Genomic DNA, 26,040 nt, shown 5'->3' with positions numbered 1-26,040 from the left:
ACATTCTATACTTCTATATAATCAACAGAGTAGGGAAGCAGACTTGGCCCAGTGGATAGGGCGTCCATCTACCACACGGGAGGTCCGCGGTCCACAGTTCAAACCCGGGGCCTCCTTGACCCGTGTGGAGCAGGCCCTCGTGTGGAGCTGGCCCTCGTGTGGTGCTGATGTGCACAGGGGTGCCCCCGCGTAGGGGAGCCCCATGCGCAAGGAGAATCACCCAGCGTGAAATAAAGTGCAGCCTGCCCAAGAATGGCGCCACACACGGAGAGCTGACACAAGAAGAGGCAACAAAAAGAAACACAGATTCCCATGCCGCTGACAACAACAGAAGTGGACAAAAAGAACATGCAGCAAATGGACACAGAGAGGAGACAACGGGGGGGGGGGGGGGGGGGGGAGAGGGTATGAGGGGAGGGAGAGAAACAAATAAAAAATAAATCTTAAAAAAAAAACAAACAGTAAACGGCTCCCTCAGTAATCTTATCAACAAGATACACACAATTCATTGAACTGGGTTTTAAGTTCTAACATTCTGATAAATTCTTTATATGAAGTATTCTCTGTATGATCATCTTCTTTTGAGACCTCAAAGCTAAATTAGGCCAGAAGTCACATTTTCTCAAATTTCAATTTAAATATTTGAAAGGGTCAGAGAGACAGTTAAGGAAGCTCCTCCTCTTTTCTGTTAATTTTTATTTATTGCAAAAATAATATAACATCAAATGGAATTTAAAAATTCATCCGAAATCTCACTAGTCTAACTCATGGCAATAGTTCCATTTTCTTCCCAGCCTAACTCTATTCGATCTTATTTTGGCAGGGCTGTTGTCCAATACCATTTTGCATTCTACTTTTTCATAGAAAAAGCATTTCCCATGTTGTTCCTTAGTCTTTATTTTTGGTGGCACCATATTCCATTCAGTAGCCATGCCATACTTTCTCGAACAATCCCTTCCTTGAACATTTACTGTTCTTCCAGCTGTTTTGGCATTAGAGCTTACACTGCAGCCAGTGTCTTTGGAGTAGTTTTCCTTAAGCATCACTTCCCAGGTGCGAGTTTGTCCGGTCAAAGGGTCCGACACTCTCCACGGGCTTTTAGGGCTGTCACTCGCTCGTGCCAAAGCAAGAGGACACCAGTGCTGGACTGCCTGCTCTTTAATTTTTGTTCCTTCGACAGGCGTCCCCTTGTTACTTCAGAGTGCCGTGCTCTGGTTTTTCAGGGCGAGTGACTCTTTCCCAGGGTCTCGCTTTCCGCCCTTGCCGCCGCTGTCCGTCGATTTCCCGGGGAGAAGGCTCCCCTTTCACACCCCCGCCACTTGGGGACGCGCGACCCGGCCCCGGAGGGCTCGGCTTCCCAGGCTGCCTTGCGCGGCGAGCGCGGCCGCGGGTTCGCGACGCCGGGCGGGGCGGGGAGGCGCGGCGCGCGGGCGGCGGGCGGCGGGCGGCGGGGCGCAATGGCCGCGTGGGGCGAGCGGCTGGCTGGCGTGCGCGGGGTGCTGCTCGACATCTCGGGCGTGCTGTACGACAGCGGCGCGGACGGCGGCGCGCCCATCGCGGGCTCCGTGGAGGCGGTGGCGAGGTGAGGGGCCGCGGGCGGGCGGCGGCGGGCGAGCGGCGGCGGGCGCCGGAGTCTTCGCGGCCCGGGGGCCGGGGCTGCGGGGGGCGCCAGGGATGGGGCGGCCCCTGCGGGTCCAACCCGGTAGCCACTCGCTCCAGGCCCTACCGAGCCCTCGAAATGTGGCTGGTCTGAATTGAGATGGGTGGTTAAGTGTAAAACACACACGGGAAATATGCAGGAAAGAAGTGTCAAATAGCTCAATATTGTTTCATATTGATTTCGTGTTGAAATTATAACATTTGGATAGTTAGGTTAAATGAAATACATTATTAACTCACCTTTTCTTTTTACTTTTGTTAATGTGGTTGCTAGAAGGTTCAAGGTGGCATATGCAGCCCACATGCTATGGCTATTTGCTAACAGTTGGCTTAGACAATGGGAGATCCGGGTGTCTTGCCCAAGCCTGGTGCAAGGAAGAGCTTACACAACCACTGTTGGCACCTGGGTTTTGTGAACCCTGTTAGTGTCACCAGCCAGTGCTATCTTGATATTGATCAGCAGTGAGGAAGGCCTGGAGGCACAGAACCTGGCCTCCCAGAGTCCCCAGCTGGGGACCCTGGCTTGGTGGCTAGACCTTGCTGGGACCGCCTTTACCTCCATGCCGATGGACCTCTTGGCCCTGCTCCAAGATGTCACCCCACCCGTCTCTACCATTGCTGCTGAGATAACAAATTGTCCTGCAGAGCAAAGCAGGAGGTGTTTGGGAGTCTGTGAACTTGGGAAGGGGAGGGGTGGCCTCCGGGACAGGGCCTGTGAAGAGAGACCCAAACCGAAGGGACTCCCCACCTGGGCACTCGGCATCCGCTTTGGATAAGAGCATTATGTGGGCAACATCTGTTGGGCTGGAGCAGAGGGCTCTAGGCTGAGACTGGGCTTGAAGTGGGCTGGTTGGCAGCAGGAGGCCAGAGATACAAGGCGTTATGGGCCTCATAGGTGGGGGATGGACAGCCAACCTGGACGTGGAAGGATGAACCAAGTCACTGCATGGAGGGATAAGCGACGTGAAGAAGATAAGGTCCTGAGAGAGAGCGTGATGGGGGACAAGAGTGGCCTTCGCCCTCTCCGGTTACTTTTACCAGAACTGTAGTTGGCGCTGGGGTTTAGTGTATACCCAGGGGACCTGAATCTCTGGACTGACCATGTGACAGCCAGGCCCTGAGCCACAACAGACTTGCAACCCCCACACTCTGGTTTATTGGACTTACACACTCGGCTAACATGGAGGTGAAGAAGGTCAACCACCACACCAGGGAGCCAAGAGTGCCTACAACTGAAAGCAGGAGGACTGCATCCAGCATCATGTGGAATCTGCGCCCCCTCTTGATATAGATGTGGAGTGGGTACAACCATTCCAGGGTCCACAGGATGGAGGAATAGAGTATGGATTAGAGTGGACTTACTGATATTCTATTCATGAACTACTGTGATTAGTAATTGAAGAAAATGTGGCATTGGTGTGGAGAAATTAGCCATGGTGGCTGCTGGGGGTAGGGAGTGGGAGGAAGAGATGAGCTGTGGGGGCGTTTTCAGGACTTGGAGTTGTCCTGGGTGGTGCTGCAGGGACAGTTACCGGACATTGTATGTCCTCCCATGGCCCACTGGTGTGGGAGAGTGTGGGCTATGGTGTGGACCATTGACCATGAAGTGCAGCGGTGCTCAGAGATGTATTCACCAAATGCAATGAATGTCTCATGATGATGGAGGAGGTTGTTGTTATGGGGGGAGGAGTGGGGTGAGGGGGGTGGGGGGTATGTGGGGACCTCATATTTTTTAAATGTAACATTAAAAAAAAAAGACAAAAAAAACACAAAAAACTACATGAGTAAGACCAAAAAAAAAAAGTGGCCTTTGCTAGAGAGGAGATCAGAGACAGCTCTGAGGAGAAAGCATTTGGACTGGATCAGAGGGGTAAGAAGACAGAGCAAATGGCAGCTGCAAAGGCCCTGAGGCAGAAGAGCTTGGCTCCTTCAAAGAGCTGAAGAGCCTCCTAGGGCCCCGGAATAGTGAGGGGAAAGTGGCTTTGACAGGCAGGGATTTGAGGGTCTTGGAGAGGAGTCTGGATTTTATTCTGAGTTTAATGGGAAATCACTAAAGATTTTAGGCAGGATGTCATGTGATCTGATTTATATTGAAGAGAAATTTAAATGTAAAAAGTGAAACTACTTCAGGAGCAAACGAAAATAGGAGATTTCATTTGAAATCTTGGAATAGGAGAAGGCCTTTATAACTGTCTCAAAATCAAGAAATCAACAACAAAATTTCAGTAGTCCAGTAGAGAAATGGACAAAGGATATAAACAATTCATGAGAAAGGAAAACCAAAGTACCTGTTAGCATGTGAAAGGTAGTCAGCCTTACAAAAGTGAGAAAAATACAGATTAAAACTACACATCGATGCTACTTGTCCTCTTTCAAATTGGCATAAACCCAGAAGTTTGATAATGATTTCTCTTGACAAGAGTTTGGGGAAACAGACCCTTTCATACATGTGATAGTTAGGCTATTGTGTCAACTTGGCCAGGTAATTGTGCCCAGTTGTTTGGTCAAGCAAGCACTGGGCTAACTGTAATACAAGGGCATTTATAGACTTTAGTCACTGTTGACTTTACTGCAGTGATAAATCATAGATAGCTGGTTATAATTACATCAACAGGGAGATTGCTATCAGCAATGAGTTACGCTTAACCCAGTCAGTTGAATGCCTTAAAAGGGGACGTTATTTCAGCATTGAGAGAGAATTTCCAACTCATCTTTGGACAGCCAACATCTCCCAGAACTCATCAAGAATCTTCATTGGACTTTCATTGGAGCTCCTGGTTGCAGCCTGCCTGCGGAACCTGGACTTGTGCATCCCCACAGCTGCATGAGAGACTCTGATAAACTTCTTACTATCCACAGATATCCCTTGTTGATTCTGTTTCCCTAGAGAACCCTGACTAATACATACATTGCTTGTGGAAGAGAAATGTGGCACTAGCCCTCAATAGTTCCACTTCTAGGAATTTGTCCTACAGCTATACCTCATATAGGAGAGATTCCTAAAGTACCAGGGTCATCTGTGGCTTATGAAATGACAAAAGACTGGAAGCAACTCAAATTTCCCTCAGTGGGGGTATATCACAGTCCATCTGTGGTGGGTGAATTACCACCCCATAGAAAAAGGAATGAGCACGCCCTCTGGGTAGTGATGTGGAAGCTGGCATTGTCTTTGCTGGCTGCTGAAACAAACATTATACAATGAGTTGGCTAAACAAAGGGAATTTATTAGCTTAGAGTTTTGAGGTTAGGAGAAGTCCAAAGTCGAGATGTCAGCAAGGCATGCTTTCTCCCTGAAGACAGTGGGGTTCTGGGCTGGCTGCCGGCGATGTGTTGGTCCTTGGCTTTTCTTCACGTGGCAGTACACGTGGCGGCCTCTTTTGCTCTCTCTTCTGGGTTCTTCTGACTTCCAGCTTCTTGCTCTTCCTATGGCTTCTCTCTCTCTGTGTGAATTTCACTCTCTTTTAAAGGCCTCTAATAATCCAGGTTAAAATCCAACCTGATTCAGATGACCACACCTTAACTAAAAAGAACGTCTTCAGAAGGTCCTATTTACAGGGGGTTCACGCCCTCAGGAATGGATTACGATCAAGAACCTGCTTTTCTGGGGTATACGATTCAATCCCTAACAGACGTATTAGTGAAGAGAGCAAGCGTGCTCTCTTTTGTGTAGTAAAGGCAGAAGTGCAAGCATGTATTGATCCTGCTCATGTTTACATACAGAAACTGGAGGGAGGGACTGTTTGGAAGAATGTTTTTAAAAGTAATTAATTAACTAAAGGAAGAAGAAAAAGAGGAAGAACCATCCAGGGCTCTAATGTCAGTGATGTTCTGCATGAGAGTCAGGCTCATCAGGATCCTTACCTCACCCTGCTCCCTTGGACATGTCCCCCCACGTTTGTAGAGTCTTAGGACACCTTACAAGGCCATTTAGTCCACACATTTCTCTTCAGGTTAGGGAAACAGAGACCTACAGAGGTTCCGTGACTTGTCCAAGATGACACTTTGGGTACGTAGCAGAGCTGGGATTTCAACCCAGTCTTTTGGTGGAGAGTCCAGCAGAGAGGTGCTGATTGCTTTATTAATGAGCAGTTTTGAGGGCCCAACCCATGCAACATACTGTTCGAGGTGTGAGGCTATAGCACTGGGCGAAAAGTCCCTGCCTTCTCAAAGCTTACTCTAGGGTGGATCATGTACCCCGGCAAACACATGCCCTTAATGTTAAGCCGTGCCCCTCTGAGTGAGACCCTACTGTAAACCAGACCTTTGGAAGATGTTATTTTTAGTCAACCTGTGGCCAAAGGAAGCAGGACGGACCTTGATCTGGATGACTGGAGGCCTTATAGAAAGGCAGGAAAAGGAGAGGACATGGTAGTGTAGCAGGAGCCAGAGATGCATGCCAAGGAGGCCCAAGGATTGCGGCAAGCCAGCCCCTGAAGGCCCAGGCCCCGGGAGAAGCTGTGGCCTGGGTGATATCTTCATTTATTTGTCTTTATTAGAGTAGTTGTAGCTCTACAGAAAAATCAGGCAGAAAATAAAGTTCCTATTATCTCCCTTCCCCATTATTAAAACCTGTACATTTGTGCAGTACATTAGTTACAGTTGATGAAAGAATATTATCATAATTGTGCTATTAACTATAGTCCATGGTTTATATTAGGGTACATTAGCCTTGCTGAGGTCTTGATTTTAGATTTCTAGCCTCGAAACCATGAGCCAATAAATTCCCATTGTTTAAGCCAACCCTTTATGTGGTATTTGTCTTAGCAGCTGGGCAAACTAAGACACGTGTCTGCTTGAGGGAGGAAGCATTAAAAAACAACAAACAAGCAAATAGGAAAACAACAACAGAAAACAAGCACATAGGTGTTACGTCAGATTGTGACGTGTTACAGAGAAAAGTTGAGCAGAGTAAAAAGAATGGGGAGTATAAAAAAAAGAAAAAGGAAAAGAAACGGGAAGGACACAGCCTCTTAGGAGGAACCACCTGTGTGAAAAGCTGGGGGACAAGCAAGAGGGAAGAACTGGGTGGTTGGAGGGAAGGGTGGGAAAAAGACTGTAGCTCGTATAAAACCATTTAAAATTTTTTAGAACCACATGCATGTATTTCAAATTCAGAATATTACAGTAAGGCTACTTCATGCAATCTCTCTGGCGACGAAACACAGATTGGACTGGCAGGGGCAGGAGGCAAGAAGCAAGGGTGACCCGTTAGGGTATGCACAGGGAGAGATGAGGGGCTTGGACCAGGAGGTGGCAACACAGAGGCTTTGAAAGTGGGCCAATGGCACCTGCCAACATATTGGCTATTTGAGGGGCCGGGGAGAAGGTGGAATGAAGGATGCCTGCCAGTGTCCGACTTGAGCAGCCAGGGGACAAGGAGGGGGCACGAGGCAGTGTCACCATGGCTCCTGGTCATATCAGAGCCCAACACGCAATAGACCCTGCAACAACCTAACACTGAAGTCTGGCGCACCTTGTTCAGTAGGAACTCGTTAGATATCCTTTTAATTCTTTTAAAGTCAGAGCCACTTAAAAACAACTTTACTAAAGTAAATTTTACATATAGAAAAGCACACATAAGAGTACATCTTGATGAATTTTCACAAACTGAACTCACCTGTGGGACCACACCCCCCTCCGAATTCCCTCACAGTTACTGCCTGCCCCTCTCCGCCCCCAGGGTAAGCAACTGTCCCCACTTCTAAGCACCCCAGGTTACTTTTGCCTGATTCTGAACTTCATATGACTGAACAGATTCATATAGCATGTTCTCCTTTACGTCTTGTTTCTGGCACTCAGCGTTGTTTGAGAGATTCATCCATCTTTGTGGCACGCAGCTGTAGATCGTTCATTCCATTGTCTTATTCCATTGGGTGAAGGCCTGCTGCAGGGAGGCAGCTGCCTGTTTTTGGTTATAGGAGAAGAGCTGCTGAGGACACTCCAGTGTGTGCCTCTGGTGAGCACATGGATGCATTGCCATTGGGCCAGACCTAGGGCTGGAATTACTGGGTTGGAAGGTAGGAGTGTGTTCAGCTTTAGTAGGTGCTACGAAATCGTTTTCCAAAGCGTTTGTACCAATTTCCACTCCGTCCAGCAGTAGATGAGAGTTCTAAGTGCTCCCTGCCCTCACCAGCCCTTGGGGCGTCAATCCGTTTCATTTTAGCCGAGTCACTTTTGCATCTAAAAAACCCGACTTAGTCAAGTAATCTGGACAGGTCCTCTGTCCCCATCCACCTCCTGCTAAGGAGCATAGAACGGGCCTCAGCCACGGCCTTGGAGGAAGCAGGGGCTGCTTCCGAGCCTTCGCCTCCCAACCTGGACGTTTGCCTTAGGATGGGCATGTGCCCCTCAGGCCCGGCAGGCTCCAGGAGTCCCCCAGCTTTAGCCACGACGGCAGCTGCCAGAGAGCAGGTTCCACGTGCAGGGCACTTTGCTCAGTGCTCCCCCTCGTGCTCCCGTCTGATCCCCCACAGTCCAAGGAGGTAGGTTCTGTCCTCATCGTTGTCTGTCACTGAAGCCACCAGGGCTCAGAGAGGGTGAGAGCTTGCCTGGGTCTTGGAGGGGGCATGGCTCGGGCACGGTTTGAACTCACGCTCACGTCTACCTGGCTGCAGGGGTTGTGCTCCTAGCCTCTGTGCCTGGAATCCTGGGCACACGGTCAAGAGCTCCTGTACCACACCTTCTGAGCAGATGCCCCCATCCCGACAGAACTGTGCCTTGAGCATGTAGAGGTTCCAGGTGGCTCTAGAAAGGGCGCAGCCTCTTCTGGGTTAGCTGCCGTGGTTCCTGCACTGGTGTCCTCTAACTGGCCCCCAGGAAGAGTGTGGTTTTGATTTGCTCTAACTCAGGCAGATTTATCTGGCGAGGATAAATCTGGCTTCAGCCACCCTGTATAAATTTAACATCGATATGATAACAATCCTAAAACACACGGCAGCCAGCGTTGTAGAGAGAAGCCTATTTCTTCCCCAGGAAAGCTCCCTTCTGGCTAGCATGTGGGATTGTTTCGGGTGAGGGGCACCTTGTCCTGGGAGGTTTTTTCCTGGTGCTGCTTGGGAGCCTGGAGAACTGGTGGCCTGGTTGCTCCGAGTCCCCTGAGCTCCCCATGCCTCAGGACAAAGTCCGCCTGCCTCTGCCCCATCTACCAGGGCCTTCTCAGGGACTTCAGGCCCCTTTTCCCTTCACTCTCTCACCCACTTGCTCCCCAGTTACACAGACTTCCCAGGAGGGTTTTCATTGAGTGAGCCACGGCCCTGTGGCTGTAGCTGACATTCATTTCCTGTCCTCAGCTCCCCAGTTGGCTCTCTAAGGACCAGGCCCCTCCAAGAGGCCTGGCCTGAGAGCAGAGGGCCCTCTAGAGCCCCACAGGCCCCCTCGGGGTGTCTCTGGCCCTGAGGGCACCGTGAATTCTTGATATGTACGACCCCATTGAAGGGAACTCAAAGGAAGTCCCCCCCACCCCGGCCATGATGGGGGACAGTCTCCTCCAGGGAAGCCGAGCACTGGGTGCTTAAGCAGCATCTCTTCCGTTCTCTGAACCCGGGGGTGGGGGGTGGGCTGGGGACACGACTCACCACCCGCCACTTTTCTTCCTGGATTTTCTTTTGTGAGAGATGTCCTGGGATTTTGGTTCCCACCCCTTTGGGGCACAAAACACGGGGGATAAACACTCTTTTTTATAGTAGTATTTAAACACAGTAAAGATAGTCAACATTCCAGGGGCGTGGGGCGGGGGCTGCTGTGTGCAGCCAAGTGCTGGACTGCCCATGTCGTCTTCACAACCAGTTCCTAAGGCGGGGGGACTGTCCCCTTCTAATGGTGAGGGGACCGAGGCTCAGTGAGGAAGTCGAGAAGGTGGCCGAGGCAGGATTGGCACCCAGGTCCTCCTGCTCCAAAGCCCATCTCCCCCTGCCTCATTAGAGGTGCCTTCATTCATTCATTCATTCATTCATCCCCTCAGCAAGCAGTGAGTGCCGCTCACACACCAGACATGTGCCATTGGCACAGCCGGTGGCAGCCCCTGCCCATGTCCCCCGAGGTCCCTGGGGAAGACTGCCAGGCCTGGGCCCACACAGGAAGGAGAGTGTGTCAGAGGGAGAGAGTCCAGCCAGGCCGGGAGGTGGGGGGCCCGGGGTGGGGGCTCCAGACCCCACAGGTTGGGTGGTGGGTGAGCTGAAACCTGCAGGTGTGGGGGAGCCGCCAGGAGCACGCCGAGGAGACAGGGGGGCCGGGCTTCCACTGCGCTGGCCCCACCCCCTCAGCCCTCCTGGGCAGCTGCTGGGGACGGTGCTGGCCGGTGCTGGCCTGCGGGGCCCTTGCTGCCCTGGGGCTTGTGTGCAGGCGTGGCCACGGGGCCATCTGGAACGGGGCAGGGTCCCCCCAACAGGCCCTTTATGGAGCCCATTCATGGGCCGATTGGACTCCCCCAGGGGAGCCATTCAGGAGCAGGGCAGAGGACAGTGGGGGGCTGTAGGGGCCCCAGCCCGATGGCCCTGCGGCATCTGCATGTGAAAGGTGGCCCGGCATTTACTGCATCCTGTCCCAGGGCCACTAAAACACATCTGCTGGGGTCCCGCCCCCTGCCTTTTGGGGGCCGGCGGAAGGAAGCGGCTTGGCTGGGCCCAGGGTGGGCCTCATAAAGCAATTCCCGCCCCAGGCTGCCCCGAGGCGCGCCTGGCCCTGGATCCCCGGGTCCTGTGCCGCCCGCCAGCCTGCAGCCCTTCTTCCAGGGCAGTGCTTCTGCAGCCCAGTGGGCACCGTGTCCCACTGGGCCCTGCAGCAGCGAGGGGCCAGGCCAGGGGGCCTTGCAGCCAGCCCCGCCCTGGGAAGGGGGCCAGGGGATGGAGTGGCAGTAAGAGTTACAGCAGGTGGTGGGACAGGCCTGGCGCTTCACGTGCGTCCCAGTACACGTGCCCTTGAGGCTGTCCGAGGTCGTTTAAGCCCACGGCATCTTTCCCAACTCAGCCTGGACCTTGGACGTGGGGCGTCTGCTGGGCCTGCCCTGCCACTGGTTCTGTTTACTGCCAGGAGGTGGCCCACAGCGGGTCGGAGGGGGCCGGGGTGGACTCTCACCTTTCCTTTTTTCCTAATATCCACGTTTAGGTCTTATGAGTAGCAGGCGATTTCCTTCTTGTGCACGTTCCCACCGCCACATGAACATACGGAGTGAAAAGTGCAAGCCCTGTGTCCCTGTGTCACCCAGGCCTTTCCCCAGGGTGGCTGCTGGGGATCCTTCCAGTCATTTTCCTTGGTATCTCCCCACAAGCACAGGGGATTTTGAGATGTAGCCCCCTCCCTTTCCTGGGTCATGTCCAGGCCCATGGGTGCCCCATCACACTGTGGGGGCCCGGGCAGCCCCTGGCGCTCGAGGGGCATGTTTGTTGATTCACAGGTCACTGGACGCCACGTCCAGGTTTTCAAACTCTTATGTAGCCTGAGACCTAGCTCTTATCCCCCAAAGGAGAACCCCAGAACATGATGCCAGATAAAAGGGCAGGACTGAACAGTGTGTATTTTCCACTTTCAAATCTGTATTATTTATTATCAGGCCAATCAATGAAATGATGGAAGTTGTTGTAAATAAAAAAATAGACGTCTGGGGCAGTGGACAGCACACCCCTATTGTATTTACACGCTTTTATGTTTATGAGTTTATTTGTGTGTCTGGAAACAACCGGGGTGTCCACTAGGAGGGCTGAGTGAAAGCGTTCTGGCTTATCCAGACTATAATGTCATGCAGCTATTAGAAAGAGCAAGCTCTGCTACGTATTTATATTCATTCATATGTCATGGGAATTGCATATGCTAAGTGACAAAACGATAGGGTAATATGTATAGAATCCCATTTTTGTTCAAAAATCAAGGAAAGAAACACAATAAACCTCCATGTCCAGGCAGAGTAATGACTGGACTGTATGGAAGGAGCTGGACAGACCGCAGGGGGTGCCTGAGAGGGCGCGGCCGAGCCTTTGCCGCCGGGAGTGAAATCTGGGCCTGTGCTCCTGACCTCAGCCTTGCTGGACAGGGTCGCCCCGTGGAAGTCAAGGGCAGCCGGGGTGGGGGGTGGAGGGTTCCAGCTTACACCCGACAGGTGCCGCCTCTGGTGGGAAGCCCTCCGGGGCTGGGAGGCGCGAGTGGCCCAGGTTCCTCTGGAAGTTCACCGGTGGGGTCCCAGGCCCCCCGCCCAGTGCCCCAGGGACGTCCTGAGAAGCCGGCCTGGTGAAGCTGTGGTGGCCCTTTCCCATGATGCTCCTCCTGCAGAGGAGGATGCTGAGGGGACCCAGAGGGGAGAGGGCTTGCTCAGAGGAATCCGCAGGAGAGGTGGAGAGGCCAGCACCCCAGCTTGTGTGTTGCAAGAGGCAGCATTTTTTTTTTTTTTTTTTAAAAAAGGTGATTTCGGCCAGGAGGGTGGGAGCCTGGGTTTTCTGTTTGTTTTTTTTTCTTTAGGAGGCACCGGGAACCTAACCCGGGACCTCCTGCGTGGGAGGCAGGCACTCAACTGCTCCAGCCACATCTACTCCCCGAGCCTGGGTTTTGAATCCCAGCTCTGCCTGGTAGGAGCGATGTGCCCTCGGGCAAGTCCCTGGGGCTCTGTGCACCTTGGTGTCCCACCTGTGATAGATACTACCTGTGTCACAAGGGTAAGAATTTAGTGAGGTGTTTTCTCTCTTTTTTTTAAAAAGATTTATTTATTTATTTAATTTCCCCCCCTCCCCTGGTTGTCTGTTCTTGGTGTCTATTTGCTGCGTCTTGTTTCTTTGTCCGCTTCTGTTGTCGTCAGCGGCACGGGAAGTGTGGGCGGCGCCATTCCTCGGCAGGCTGCACTTTCTTTTCACGCTGGGCGGCTTTTCCTCACGGGCGCACTCCTTGCGCGTGGGGCTCCCCCACGTGGGGGACACCCTTGCGTGGCACGGCACTCCTTGCGCACATCAGCACTGCGCATGGCCAGCTCCACACGGGTCAAGGAGGCCCGGGGTTTGAACCGCGGACCTCCCATGTGGTAGACGGACGCCCTAACCACTGGGCCAAAGTCCGTTTCCCATAGGTGTTTTCTCTTAAACCAACATTTTACTTTTCCTTGTCTAGTGGCTAAAGGGGCATTTTGTGGCTTGAAGGATGGGATGATACTGAGGAGGTGGTTACTTTGCATCCAAAAGACTTTTAGTTGTTGAACTTGGTGTACATTCAACACAAATCCCTGTCTTCCCTAGGAATTGTATTTTCCACCTATGTATGTTTTTTTTTTTTAAGTTTTATTTATTTATTTAATTCCCCCCCTCCCCTGGTTGTCTGTTCTCTGTTTCTATTTGCTGCATCTTGTTTCTTTGTCCGCTTCTGTTGTCATCAGCCACACGGGAAGTGTGGGCGGCGCCATTCCTGGGCAGGCTGCACTTTCCTTCCCGCTGGGCGGCTCTCCTTACGGGCACACTCCTTGCGTGTGGGGCTCCCCTATGCGGGGGACACCCCCGCGTGGTGCGGCACTCCTTGCGCGCATCAGCACTGCGCATGGGCCAGCTCCACACGGGTCAAGGAGGCCCGGGGTTTGAACCGTGGACCTCCCATGTGGCAGACGGATGCCCTGACCACTGGGCCAAAGTCCGTTTCCCTGTATGTATTTTCATCAGGACAAAATCAAAGGATTCTTTCTGGGGGACACCATTCAAGCCCTGACCCTGGCTCTCTGGGCATCTGGCCTCCTCTCGGGCTGCCCCTGCCTTGAGGGCCCCGACGCCCTCAGCGCTGTCATTGTCGCCACCGCTACCCCTGTCATTTATTTTTTGTGATGGGTCAGGTGCTCCCCATATGTTAAATAGTCCTTGGCATCTGCATGAGGTGATGGGGCATCTCCCTGGGAAGTGGGAGCAAAGGGGGAAACCGAGGTTGGAGAGTGTTAAGTGACTTGCCCCAGGCTGCACTGTGAGGAGGTGCAGAGAGGCTGTGGTGGGTCTGCTTCCTGCGCCCACCCCACCCCAGAAGGCCAGACCTCTGCAGGCCCAGGACCCCCATGCCGTCCCATGCCCTTAGGCATCTCGTTTTCCCCTGGGCCTCAGTATCCCCCCCCTCTGAAACGAGCCTCCTCTGGCTTCCAGATTTCCAGGCATGAGATTCTGCATTGTTTCAATTAATTATTATTTTGATCCATCACTACGGGCTCAGCATGTCCCTTGCTTGGATCTGAGCCCCAGTAGCCCAGACAGGCCAGAGAGAGTACATGCCGGAACACTCCGGATCGGTGTTCTGCTGGGCAGGTGAGGTCACAGGCACGGGAAAGGCGTGCCACGTGTCCCCGTGGTGCTTGGCTTGGGGCTTGCCCTGTGTCTATTTGACTCCCTCGCGGTTCCGCTGAGGTCACTCCCAGCTGGCCTGGTCTGAGAGGCCCAGCCAGGGGCCAGGCGCACCACTGCCCTCCCTGGTCTGCTCCCTTCCCTCCGTGCAGACTGTGGACCCTAACGACACAGGACATGTGTCGCAGCCCAGCAGCGTGTCAGCAGGAGAATCAGGAGGGACCACAGGGTGGGTGCGCGGCCGGCGGAAGGAGGGAGGGGCAGCAGCAGGCCTGGCCAGAGTGGCTGGGAAAGGGCGTCACCTGGGCCTTTGGCTCCCCTTGGTCGGGTGATGACGCCAGCGCCCAGCCTGTCCCCACCCTCCCTCCGCACAGCCCTGGAGGGCGTTACGCCACTGCTCCACCAGGGACGACCGTCAAGCACACGTGCAAGAGCTCGGCTGAGAAGCCAGATCCCGCTCCCACGGCGCAAAAGCCTTTCTCCGGCCACAGGGCAGCTCCTAACCCGAACCAGTGCAGGCCGGCCACGTGGGGAGCTGGGCTCGATCCAGATCAGCACGGGCGTCCCTGGCGCATGCTGACGAACGTGATTTTCCGCCAAGCATTGTTGACTTAAACCAGCGCTGAGCGTTCCTGCTTGACTTTCACGTCTCCTGAGGAGGGTTTAATCCTCGTCGCTTTCTAAAACGGAGGCAAGCAAAGATCTCAGGAGAAGAGAGCACCTTGTGCTGCTGTGGAAGCCCCAGTACACAAAGACAACCGAGGCACCAAGGGCTCGTGTTCATCAGGGCCACCGTCGTTTCACCGCAACCTGAGGCGTCACAGATCCCTCTTCCCTCTCTGAGGAAACTGAGGCAGGGAGTTTTTTATATCTGTGCCACTGGTTCCCATTTCAGTCTTGTTATGGATTAAATTGGGTGTTCCCAAAAGTACTCTGAGGTCGTAACCCCCAGTACCTCAGAATGGGACCTTTTTTTTTGAAACTAAGGTAATTACAGATGGAATTAGGCAAGTTAAGGTGATTGGATTGAGTTAAGATGGAATAGCATGACCTTTATAAGAAGAGGACATTTGGGCCCAGAGTGGGAATGTCGTGGACAGCTGAGAAGAGGCAAGGCAGGACCCCCCCTGCCCGGCTTCAGGGGTCGCAGCCCTGCCGACGCCTCGATGCGGACCTCGGCCTCCGGAGGGGAGACGGAACCTTTGTTGCTCTGAGCCTCCCAATTTGTGGTGCTTGCTTAAGGCTGCCGCAGGAAACTGAGCGTGGAAAGAGGAGCCTCCACCCTGTGCCTGACACGCCTCCAGCCCAGAGCCCCGCGTTGCCGCCCCAGGAGGCAGGAGCAGCCTGGAGCGATTGGGGGGCGGAAGCCGGGTGATGGGAAGTGCTGCCCCCAGGCCTTTCCTCCTGGGGTGAACTTCTCCTGCCTCGTCCTGGAGAGAGTTCCTGGCACCCCAAGTGGAGATGGCTTTGGCCTGGGCGAGCCAGGTGGGGAGACCACATCCCGCCCGGTGGGCCCTGGGGCCCCCCCAGCGCTCTGAAGCCTGGCCTGAGGATGAGCCAGTGAAAGGCTGCAGCAGCGTGCCCGTGAGGCTGGGTGTGCCAGGTAAGGCCAGGCGTTCACTCGTCCCCTCTGGTGTCAGTCGCATTTGTCACTTCAGAATTGGACCCAGGCCTGCAGCCCTCACCTTCCCATCTGCACACCTGCTCAGCTGAGGCGGGGCCTCTCCCCTCACTCGCCTGAAGGGTCTTTCCTCCTGGGTGGGGACGTGGGGGATTTGGAGTCACCATCCCTGGGCTGCCAGGCCCTCCTCACATGCCCCTTTCAAGTCCCCTGCTCTCTGGAGGCTCGGGACCCCTGGATGGTGGGAGCACAGCTGGGGGGTAGAGGGGCAGCCTGGGGAGGCGGGAGAGCAGACGCCCAATGGGGGGAGCAGGGAGGGTGGGCATCCGGAGCCTGGCAGGTCTCCCGGCAGCCAGTGTGGGCCTCTCTGTTGCCACCACTGCTTGGTCATGGGGGGTCGGGGTTTTCCCCGCACGGGGTGAGGTGGGTGAGGACCGCCCCCCCCGAGAGGCCGTGGAGCTCATCCACGGGCATGTGCCAGCAGGCACCCTGCGCCGGGCGGGGCTCAGCACGTGCCCGGGCGCATTTGCTCCTCACAGTGTCAGGGAGGGGCAGTATCACCCCACTTTACAGAGGAGGTGGCTGAGCTACAGAGAGCCGTAGCTCGACCCAGGCCCGTAGTGGCAGAGCCGGGACCTGCCCTCAGCCACCAGGCTGCGAGGCCCCTCAGCAGGAGAGCGTGCGTTTTGTACCCACTCCACAGGCTGTGGCTCCCTCCAGCCTCCAGGGTGCTGGTGGGCCTTGGGCACGGGCTGTACCCCCGCCTGTCAGGGCCCATGTGGCTTCCACAGGCTTTCTCTTCTGCAATCTTCTAGAAACCTTGCCCCAGGCAGGGTTATATCAGATGCTGGTACCGTGGAGAAGCGGTGCTGCTCCATGGTGGGGTTACTGGGAGCTCAGGGCTTCTTCCAGAACTTGAAAGCACTGACTGGGCTCCAGGGGCTTGCTGCAGCTGCGGGAGCAGTGCCTGCGTACTGGGCGGGACAGGGCGATTTCATTCATCCCCAAGGGGCCCATTAGATCTGAAATTTGGATTGGTTAGGTGCTCCTTAACAGTGAACCTCTGCTGCACTGGGTACCCTGCCCCATGCGTTTTGGGGGGGTTTTGAGGGAGAATCCAGGTGAAATCAGCCTGGGGAAGGGACAGTCACTTCCTGCCGGGCTCAGACCCCTGGGAGCCTGGGAGCCGCTTGCCCCGAGCTGCCCCTTCCGCAGTCCGAGCTTGGGGAGCAGACAGCGCCTCGGACCTGTGCAATGCTCCTCCAAGCCCCTTGTGGCAGCAGGGGCCCCTCTTTTGCCTAGGAATGCAGGAGGGGCTCTGCTGAAGGAAACTGAGCCCTCCAGGAGCCCAGGAGCTGGGGGAGGAGCAGAAGGGGGCGGTTCCAGTGCAGGGAGCGGCACTGAGGACTGAGAAAGCCACGCCCGGGGGGCTTCCTGAAGGAAAGGACAGATGGACCTGGCCTTGAAGGATGGCTCTAGGGGAGGGTGAAGGCAGAGACTCTCGTGGGGAGAAGGAGGCTTTGTGTCATGAAGGTGGCACTTCCAGAGGGCTGGGGGCAGGGTCGAGGGAGTCGGGCAGGAAGGACGGGGCTGGGGCCTGGCAGAGAGGGGTCTCGCGGGCCCTTTGCCTGGCAGCCTCTCCTCCAGGCCCCTCGGGGGAGGAGCCCCGGCCCTCCCAGCTTCGTGCCCTTGGCAAGGTCACCCAGGATGTCCCATAATTGTCCTAACGCTTTACCTGCTCTGGCACAGTAATGAGCGGGTTTTCATTATTTCCGGGTGAGCGGGCCTGGCAGATGCCGACAGCCAGCAGCTGTGGGAAGTCCGTGGTGATTTGTAAGGGACCGGCGCATCTGATGCACGGTAATTGCCCCGGGCGACTTGTCACTCAGAGGCTCGTCCTGGCCGGCTGGGCTGAGGTAAAGGTCAGTTCAAAGAGCTGGTGTGGTCAGAGGGAGCGGGTGCACCCCCGCCCTGCACAGGGCGCCCGGGGAGGGCCGAGGCACGGCCACAGGCTGAGAAGGCCCCTTTCGCTGGGTGCTTGGGTGGAGCTGGGCAGCGGGGCCTCCCCGATGCCTACAACCCTCAGAAGTGCTCTTTGGGGGTCTCTTTGCTCCCCTTGGGGGGTGACATTCTTGGGTGCCTGTGTCCTGGGTTCCCGAAGCCCAGGCTGTGATGTCTAGGGCAGGCCAGTTGGGACACGGCTCCTCGGCCTCTCAGGGCCCCCTTGGGTGCCCTCACACCCCGTCTCTGCGTGCGCATACAGGTGCTGCCCCCCACCCCTACCCCTTTAGAGCTTCCCTTACCTTCCGCAGACACCCTGGAGCACACCTGGGGCCTGGGTTCCGGGGGCTGCCGGGGCCTTGTTCACTGGGCCCCTGGAAAGCACCGGCTACTTTTGCTTGCCGGGGTGAGGGCCGCACCCGCCTCCCGGCAGAGGGTTGAGGACCCACAGGCTTTGCTGCTCACCAGCCGCCTGGCCTCGGCCCTCCTGGGAGCCTCTGGTTTCTGTCCGTAGAATGGGGACGATCCGTTCTGGTGTCTGGCATGTACTCAGTCGCACATGCCCAGTGAGTGTGCACCAGGCCCGTGGCCCCGGGGAGGGTGGAACACCACCGGTGCCAGGGCTCTGCCCTCAGGGAGGATTGGGGGCACTGAGCGATGGCCCAGGGCTTGGCCCAGAGTCCAGGCTCAGTACGGTGTTGTATTAGTCAGGTTTATTTTCAGAAATTAAAACAAAACAAGGATGCCCTGGAACTGCTCTCCAGAGGGCCGCTGGCTCCAGTGTGGGACATCAAAGGGGGCACCGTCGGCCGGCAGAGATGGGCAGGACCCAAAGGGAGAAGAACTTCCCCGAGAAGGTTGCACCCAACTTTTCAGGGACCAAGTGCATGGCCAAAATGAGTCCTCTGACGGCCCGGGTCTGTGTTTGGACGGGCTTCGCGCTGGCTCTGCGTTGGCGAGCCGTGGCTGCAGCGTCCCCAGGGCAGTTCTGTGGGTCGTGCCCCTTCTCACCCATCTCTGAAGGTGTGTTTGGAATAACAGATGCGAGGCCCCGTCAGCTCCCTGTCACACGGATTGCTCACTGTTCTGAGAAGGTCACACCATAATTCATTAGCAGTAATTAGTCCCCCGGGTCCCCCTGCACTTCTTCACTCACCTGCTCCATTAACTTGGGTGCGAATCACACGTTCCGGACACCAGTCAGGGAAGATCTGTCCATAATGTACAAGGGGACGCTATTAGTTACAATATATTAACTGCCTAATTTAAAAATAAGAGAGCTATCTTTTTGAAGGGCAATTAACCACTAAGTGTAATTGATCATTCATAAACCTCTGATTAGGAAAGACAAATAATAAGAAAGGGACGGATCACCTGGACTATTGAAGAAGACATCGTCAGCTGCCCGGCCTGCGTTCACTCCGTCGTGGGCAAATGGACAGATTTCTTCCCAAATCGCATGTGTCACCGAGTGCTCGGAAGGCCTGGAGGCTTGTCGTATCATGGGAGTGTGCAGTTTCATCACGGAAGGCGCTCTCTGTTTCTACCAGGGCTTGTCAGGGGCTCCAGACTCGGGGACACCCTTGGGGAAGCCATAGAGGAAGCGTCCATCTTGCCAGTGTCATTTCGATTTTCTGTTCATTTGTTGTTCAGCAAATGTTTATCGGGGCCTGCTGTGTGCCAAGCTTGGCCAACGGCCTGGGCGTGCAGTGTTGACCCCAAGAGAGCCGCGAGTCAGGAGACACAGCAGCAGATGTACATCGGACTACTGAGGGCTCACAAGGGGTTGTGAATGGGCGAAGGCGGATTCCTCTCTGTTGCATAATGCACAGGATGTAAATAGCGGTGCTGTTTGTGAATTGATCCTCCTCTGCCTACAGAGGTATTGATTGGTGTTCTCAAACCCTCTGGATTTGGGCGAAAGAAGCAGATAAGCCCTGTGCTTTCAGTGGCAGCCCACCAACTGGGGAGTCAGGGATTGCAGGGATTTAAGATTAAGTAGGAAGGAAGGGAGGGATTGAAGGATGGAAGAGGCAGAGGAAGGAAGGAAGGGAGTAAGGGAGAGAGCGAAGGAGGGAGGAGGGAAGACCTGCGTATTTTAACAGCAGAATTTCACAGTTGCTGTTTTTTACTAATAACGCCACGCTATGCACTGAGTTTTGTAACTATGAACTGATTTTCATATCTCAACATTAATTTTGAAAAATGCTCAAGGAAATTTGTGGGATGGGGGGTGATAGAAAGTGTCCAAGGAAAGCTGGAATATAGATTTTTTTGAAAATATGTAAAAATGTTAATGAAAGGGAAGCTATGGAAAACAAATACAGGAAGAAATCTTTGACCAGGTGATCAGAATATTGGTCACAAGAAAATGGATGGTGGTGACAGTAGCACAGCATTATGAACATAACTGACAGTGCTGAATTACGTTTTAATGTCGTTAAAGGGGAAATACATGTTACCAGGAAAAATAAAAATAAAAGAACTTAGAACAGTACAACACAATGGAGAATCTTAATGTAAACCATGGACAACAGTTAACAGTACAATTATAATATTCTTTCATCAGTTTTAACAATGTACCACACTAATGCAAGGTGTTATAATAGGGGGAGGTCTATAGGAACTCTATTTTTTGCATGTTTTTTTTTTTCTGTAAACCTGCAACTTCTCTAATTAAAAAAAAAGAAAATATTAGGATGAGATTTAATAAACTGTGCTTTCAAAAAGCAACAGGTTGTGATGGATAGGATGGGGTGGGGACAACGTGACACAGGACAGTCTCATTTTGGACTGAGACCTGCCATTGTTTTCCAGCTGCGGTCATTGCCAAAGCCAGCCCCCGGCCCTCTGGCTCTGACAGTCCCCCTGCATCCCAGTGATGGATGGAGCGCCCGACTCACTCCATCTCTCAGCCACCCTCCAGCTCAGCCGGCAGCCCACTTCCCATCCCGCCTTCCACGCAGCCCATGCCCGAGCGGAGCCAGGCTGCTCCCCTTTCTTTATATCTGCCAAAGCCTGCTCCCCTTGGACCTGCAGCTCCCAAGGAAGCGAGGCTTGCAGCCCCCCGGCACGTGCACAGCAGCAGCCTGCCCGTCACTCCGCCTCCCTGCCCCTTCTCCCGTGTATTCAACTCCTGCCCATCCTTTCAGACAGGTCAGAGCCGCCTCCTCTGGGCAGCCTTCCCTGAGTCCTCACATTGGGGCATGCCTTCCTCTCCAATGGCCCCACCCCTCTCTCACTGCTTTGTAGGATGGGTCTGGGCACACACATTTTGTCTTCTTGAGTCCCCTGAGAGCTCCAGGATTCACGTCTGGATAAGGGAGAAATTAGCCGACTGCCCAGACTCTCAGTTCAGAACAGAGCAGAAGGCACTGGCCTTTTTTGAGACTCAATTTCCTCAGCCATAAAATGGGATAAAAATTGCTTCCCCGCTGAAGGTTGGGGTTAAATTCAATTTTTAAGTGGGTCTCACTTATTTGCTCAGATGGAGGTTCGTTTCCAGCCCACAGTTCTGAGTACTCGGCTCCCGTGGATGTGTTGCCTCTGGACTCTTGATTGGGTCCTCATCAGTGAAACAAAGTTTGAGCATATAACTCCTATATATGAATATTCTTTACAGGTTATAAATTCTATGCGTTTAACACCATGTAAATGTATTACTTACATTATAAAACATTCGAAAATTGAAAGGATGGGCACTGAGCCAAGACGTCCCCCGGCCCCACTGGGGACCCGCTCTTGTGAACAGGTCTGGTGGCGAATGGTATAACTGGTTACTCTTCTTCGGGTCCCCTGGCTTGCAGCCTCGTGCTTCTTCCACACGCGGCTCAGTCAGATGCCAGATACTGGCGCCCCGCTGGTGTGTCTGGGGCTCTTGGGGCAGGGTGGGGGAGGCTATGTGATTTGGAACACCCACCGAGCCTGCGTGGCTGGCCCCTGTCCCCCCACTCGCGGGTGACCCAGCGTCCCCTCTGCACCCACGTTCCGTGCTCTCGATGCCCAGCAGCGCCTTGCCCCTGCGGGTCTCAGCCCCAGAGTGCACCCCTGACGGCCTGTTTCCTCCTTCGTAGCTCCTTTCTGTTCTCAAGTGTAAGTTCCCCTCCCTCGTTGGTTGCCGGCCTCCCCACCCGTCCACCGACCTGGGCTCCGGGAAGAGCAGGACCCTGCCTTATGGGTCACAGGTCTGCTTCCGTGCTCCAGCCCCAGGCCAGGTGGCCAGGGCTCGGTGACTGTGTGTCCCTCTGGGTCCTCCTGAGGCATCTGCCCTTCGGCCTTGTGCTCTGAGAACTTGCCCAAGAGCAGCTGGAACACACGGACCTCCGCAGGGCTCAGGTGGGCGGGAGCATCGGGGCCGCCCACAGTCCGTGGCATCTCAGTGTCTTGTTCCATTACCTCCGGATCTTCATGGGATCCGGGGGGGACACCCCGGAATTGTCCGTGCACCGGATGGCTTTGTCTGGCAAGCCTTTCCTTGTGGACGGTGGTGAGAGCTCCCCGGGTCCCCTCTGCCTCTGCACTTGTTGGGCACTGAATCCAGAGGGAGTGACGAGTAGACATAAGCAGCTCAAAGGCAAAGTGGAAATGCCGACTATCGTGGAAAGGTGCAGAGACATGGCTGCCGACATTCCGAGGGGGAGGTCTGGCCTGGCCACCGGGCAGCGCGGGGGAGGGCGCCGAGGGGGCCTCAGGGCCCGGTAGCACTGGCTCAGGCGGAGCGCCAGGTGGATGGAGAGGCAGTGGGTCCCAGGCAGAGAAGGAGGGCAAGGGAGATGCAGGTGCAAAGAAGGGTGGACGCAGAGCCTCGGGGAGCCTCGATTGCGAAGGCAGTGAGAATAGAAAGGTTTGTGGGTTCCCCTAAGAAGGGGTCTGCTGCAGCTCAGGTCCCAGCCAGAACCTACTTGGGGGTTGGTGAAGGCCCGTCCAGCCACCCACGCTGGTCTGGCCCATTCCGGGACTTTACCAGGTGCCCTGGGAGCAGTGCCTGACTCCAGCCCCCTGCCAGGAGGCCCCCCTCCCACCTCCCCGCTGACTGTCCTGTCCCCCCAGGCTGAAGCGGTCCCGGCTGAAGGTGAGGTTCTGCACCAACGAGTCCCAGAAGCCCCGCGGGAAGCTGGTGCGGGCGCTGCGGCAGGCCGGCTTCGATATCTCCGAGGGCGACGTGACCGCCCCTGCGCCGGCCTCCTGCCAGATCCTGCGGGAGCGAGGCCTGCGGCCACACCTGCTCATCCATGACGGTAAGCTGCAGCCCTGCGACCTCGCGGAGGTGCTGGCGCCCCTTCCCCCAGTGGGGACCACCGCTCTCACTGGACAGACACACGTGGGCCCGTGGCCGGGTGGCTGGTCTGTGTTTGGCCCCGGCTGCCACCCTTCCCAGCCTTCCACTAGCAGGTGTATTAGAGACAAAGAGCCTGGCCAGGCTTTCCTGGGCCTAGGGTGGGACCAAGGGGGCGGGGATTGTCAAGGGGGACAATTCCAGCTCTTATGGCAAGAAACTTAGACAATAAGAGCAAGAGAACGAGGGAGAGAGAGACAGGGAGGGAGAAAGGCCCGAGCTTTCTGCAGTCTGATACTCAGTAGCCTTGAATCGTATTTGTAGAAAACCATCCTAGCTCTCTGGTGCAGCTTGTAAATGACTGTAGGAACAAAGTTTGCATCCTTGATTTTAGTCTGAATGCAAGGAAAGAGGCCCTTTGACACTGTGGAGTGGTTTTCTAGAACAAAGCAGAGTGAGCAGTATTATTTGGTGCCTTCTGAATTATTCAGAAAGAGTAGACTTTAGGAATCCTTCCAAATCTAGAACTCTTTCTCGGTCATCTTACTGAGCCTTCCTCCTTCCGTCCCCTGCGCTTGAAATGTTTATTTTTACATTCCATCGGCAGAGGCAACAGGCTCCCATCCATGCCCCACTGCAGGCAGGAGTGGGGGCTGTCAGAGGGGAGGGGGCTCCCTGGGAGGCCCGAGGGTGAATCGAGGGCCCTGGCGCCAATCCTGGGCGATAGGCCCAGCCTTTAGAAATCGTGTTTCTCAAAATACTTCCTCGGTATCCCAGCATTCCCGCCAGAGGCCTTAGGACACAGTCCTGAAAGAAAGAGAAAGACCTCAGAAAGGAAATCCCCAGGGAAGGGGGAGGGTCCGCCTGGCATGGGTGTGAGGGGGCAAGTAGGGAGGAGAGAAGATCCAGCATTTGCCTCGAAGGTGGCATGAACCTTTGGCGCGGACCAGCAGGTCCTCAGTTTGAGGGGCCTCTGGGGGAAGGAGCTGCCCTTCCTCAGTGGTTATCCAGGCTCTGCATTTTTAATAGCTGTACCAGTGTTTTCAGACTTCAAATTTTTCCCACGTTTTAAAATTGATGAATTCTCCACCCCCCCAACCCAAGTTTTTATGAAAATTTCCAAGCATACAGCAAAGTCAAAAGAATTTTACTTGGGATATTTTAATACATCACCTAGATTTAACCAAAGACCTTTTACTCTATTTTCTTATTATATGTCTATCTATCCCTCCATCCATTTTGTATTTTTTTTAAACAAATCAATTTTATTGGCACATATTAATAAAACATAAAATGCACCCACAGTGTACAATCATGGTATTTGGTATAATCACATAGTTGTGCATTCATCACTTCAATCATTATTACACCATTTTCATTATTTCAATAATAATAAAAACAGACAATCAAGAAAATTCCTCACCTCTCAATCTCTCTGTGTTTCCCCTGCTGTACATAACTGTTATTTTTAGCCAAATAGCACAGTAATTTATTTATCTGTTTATTTATTCATTTATTTAGCAGTTATATTGAGAGATATTTGCACACCATCCATCTATCCAAAGTGTATGATGTAATCGTTGGCCTTTAGTATGATCACAATGTTGTGCGTTCATCACATCTTGTATTTGATGAATTTCAAAGTAAATCGCAGACGTGGGTACACTTCCTGTAAACCCCTCAGCAGAGCATTGACTAGAGTTCAATACTTGTTCAGTTTTTTCTTTTTGCTCTAAAATTTACGTAGTGTGAAATGCGCACATCTCAAGTGTACTGACGCTGTTTTGACAAATGCACACATCCATGTACCCCCCAAACCTTCTCACGATACAGAACATCTTCACCCCAAAAGTTCCCTCATGCCCTTCCCAGTCAGCTCCCGCTCTGTTCCCTTAGAAGCAACCGCGATTTTCACTTTGTCCATTGTACCTGTTCTCAAATTTCCTATCTATAGGCCCATACACTGTCTAGTCTTTGGTGTGAGGCTCCTTGTACCCAGCAGAGCATCTCATACCCAACCACGTCATAGCACGTAACAGTAGTTTGTGCCTTTGTGTTGCCAAGGAGTGTCTGTGGCATGGCTGCACTGCCATTCCCTTGTCGATGGACACATGGGTTGTTTCCAGGTTCAGGTTATTCTGAATATATCTGCTTAGAACATTCCTGACCAGGTGTTCTGGGTAAATGCTGAGTAGAATTGCTGGGTTACAGTGCAGATATATAAGAAACTGCCAGACCTTTCCCCACAGTTTCTGTATCATTTTGCACTATCTCCACATCCTTGCCAGCACTCAGTGTTGCCTGTCTTTTTAATCCAGCCCTTCTGGTGGGTATGAAGGGGTATTTCATTGTGGTTTCTTCATTTTTTTTTAAATCAGAAAGGCTTATACCAAGCAAGGTGAGCACCAGTTTCTTCTTAGGAATTGATGGTTCTATCCTTGCACCTTGCCCTGTTTTTACTTAAAGAGGATGGCAGATCAGGGAAAGGATGAAGAGGCTTTCCGAGGGGCCGGTGAGCCTGGCCAGCGGGCACGACACGTGTGTGCCTGCTCTCGTTTCCGTGAGTTTGCCTGGAATGTGGCGTTGCTTCTCACACACCAGGGCTTCAGCGCCAACCCTCTACGGGTTGCTCGCAGCCTCGTTACTTCCTATGGCTGGGAATCTGTGTCCTCCAGCCAATGTCCCCTTAGCGGTGCAAAGCTCTGGATTTCCTGGCCGTGGGACTGAGCTGAAGGAGCTCCTGGGGCTGAGCCAGCTTTGGGGTAGTGGTCGAGGATGGAGCCGTTTCTTTCCTAACAAACCCACTGGCCGCAGGGGCAGGAAGCCCATCATCCATAAAAGGGGAACGACACCACTTCCTTGCCCACCCTTCCTCGCCCACTTCCCGTGGCAGCTGTGAGGGTCAGAAATAGATAGTGCATGGGAAACGGACTTTGGCCCAGTGGTTGGGGCGTCCGTCTACCACATGGGAGGTCCGCGGTTCAAACCCCGGGCCTCCTTGACCCGTGTGGAGCTGGCCATGCGCAGTGCTGATGCGCGCAAGGAGTGCCGTGCCACGCAAGGGTGTCCCCCGCGTGGGGGAGCCCCACGCGCAAGGAGTGCGCCCGTGAGGAAAGCCGCCCAGCGTGAAAAGAAAGAGCAGCCTGCCCAGGAATGGCGCCGCCCACACTTCCCGTGCCGCTGACGACAACAGAAGCGGA

At 54.1% G+C, this 26,040-nt stretch overlaps 1 protein-coding gene across 2 annotated transcripts in view; it reads left to right on the top strand.

Moving 5' to 3' along the window:
- The first annotated feature begins 1,413 nt into the window (after nucleotides 1-1,413).
- The window catches only part of LHPP (phospholysine phosphohistidine inorganic pyrophosphate phosphatase), a 145,482-nt gene continuing 120,855 nt past the window's right edge, over nucleotides 1,414-26,040 (top strand). The window contains exons 1-2 of one of the 2 annotated variants that reach the window (XM_058298171.2): nucleotides 1,414-1,582; nucleotides 22,615-22,802. In XM_058298171.2, the coding sequence (XP_058154154.1) occupies nucleotides 1,458-1,582; nucleotides 22,615-22,802 (313 nt within the window). In that variant the 5' untranslated portion in view covers nucleotides 1,414-1,457. The remainder of the gene's footprint in view (nucleotides 1,583-22,614; nucleotides 22,803-26,040) is intronic. The other variant, XM_012529941.3, reaches the window with a different exon arrangement.

The sequence above is a fragment of the Dasypus novemcinctus genome, chromosome 6, assembly GCF_030445035.2.
Source record: "Dasypus novemcinctus isolate mDasNov1 chromosome 6, mDasNov1.1.hap2, whole genome shotgun sequence".
NCBI lineage: Eukaryota > Metazoa > Chordata > Mammalia > Cingulata > Dasypodidae > Dasypus > Dasypus novemcinctus.
The sequence above is the reverse complement of the archived record's forward strand: the minus strand, read 5'-3'. Positions and strand labels throughout refer to the sequence as shown.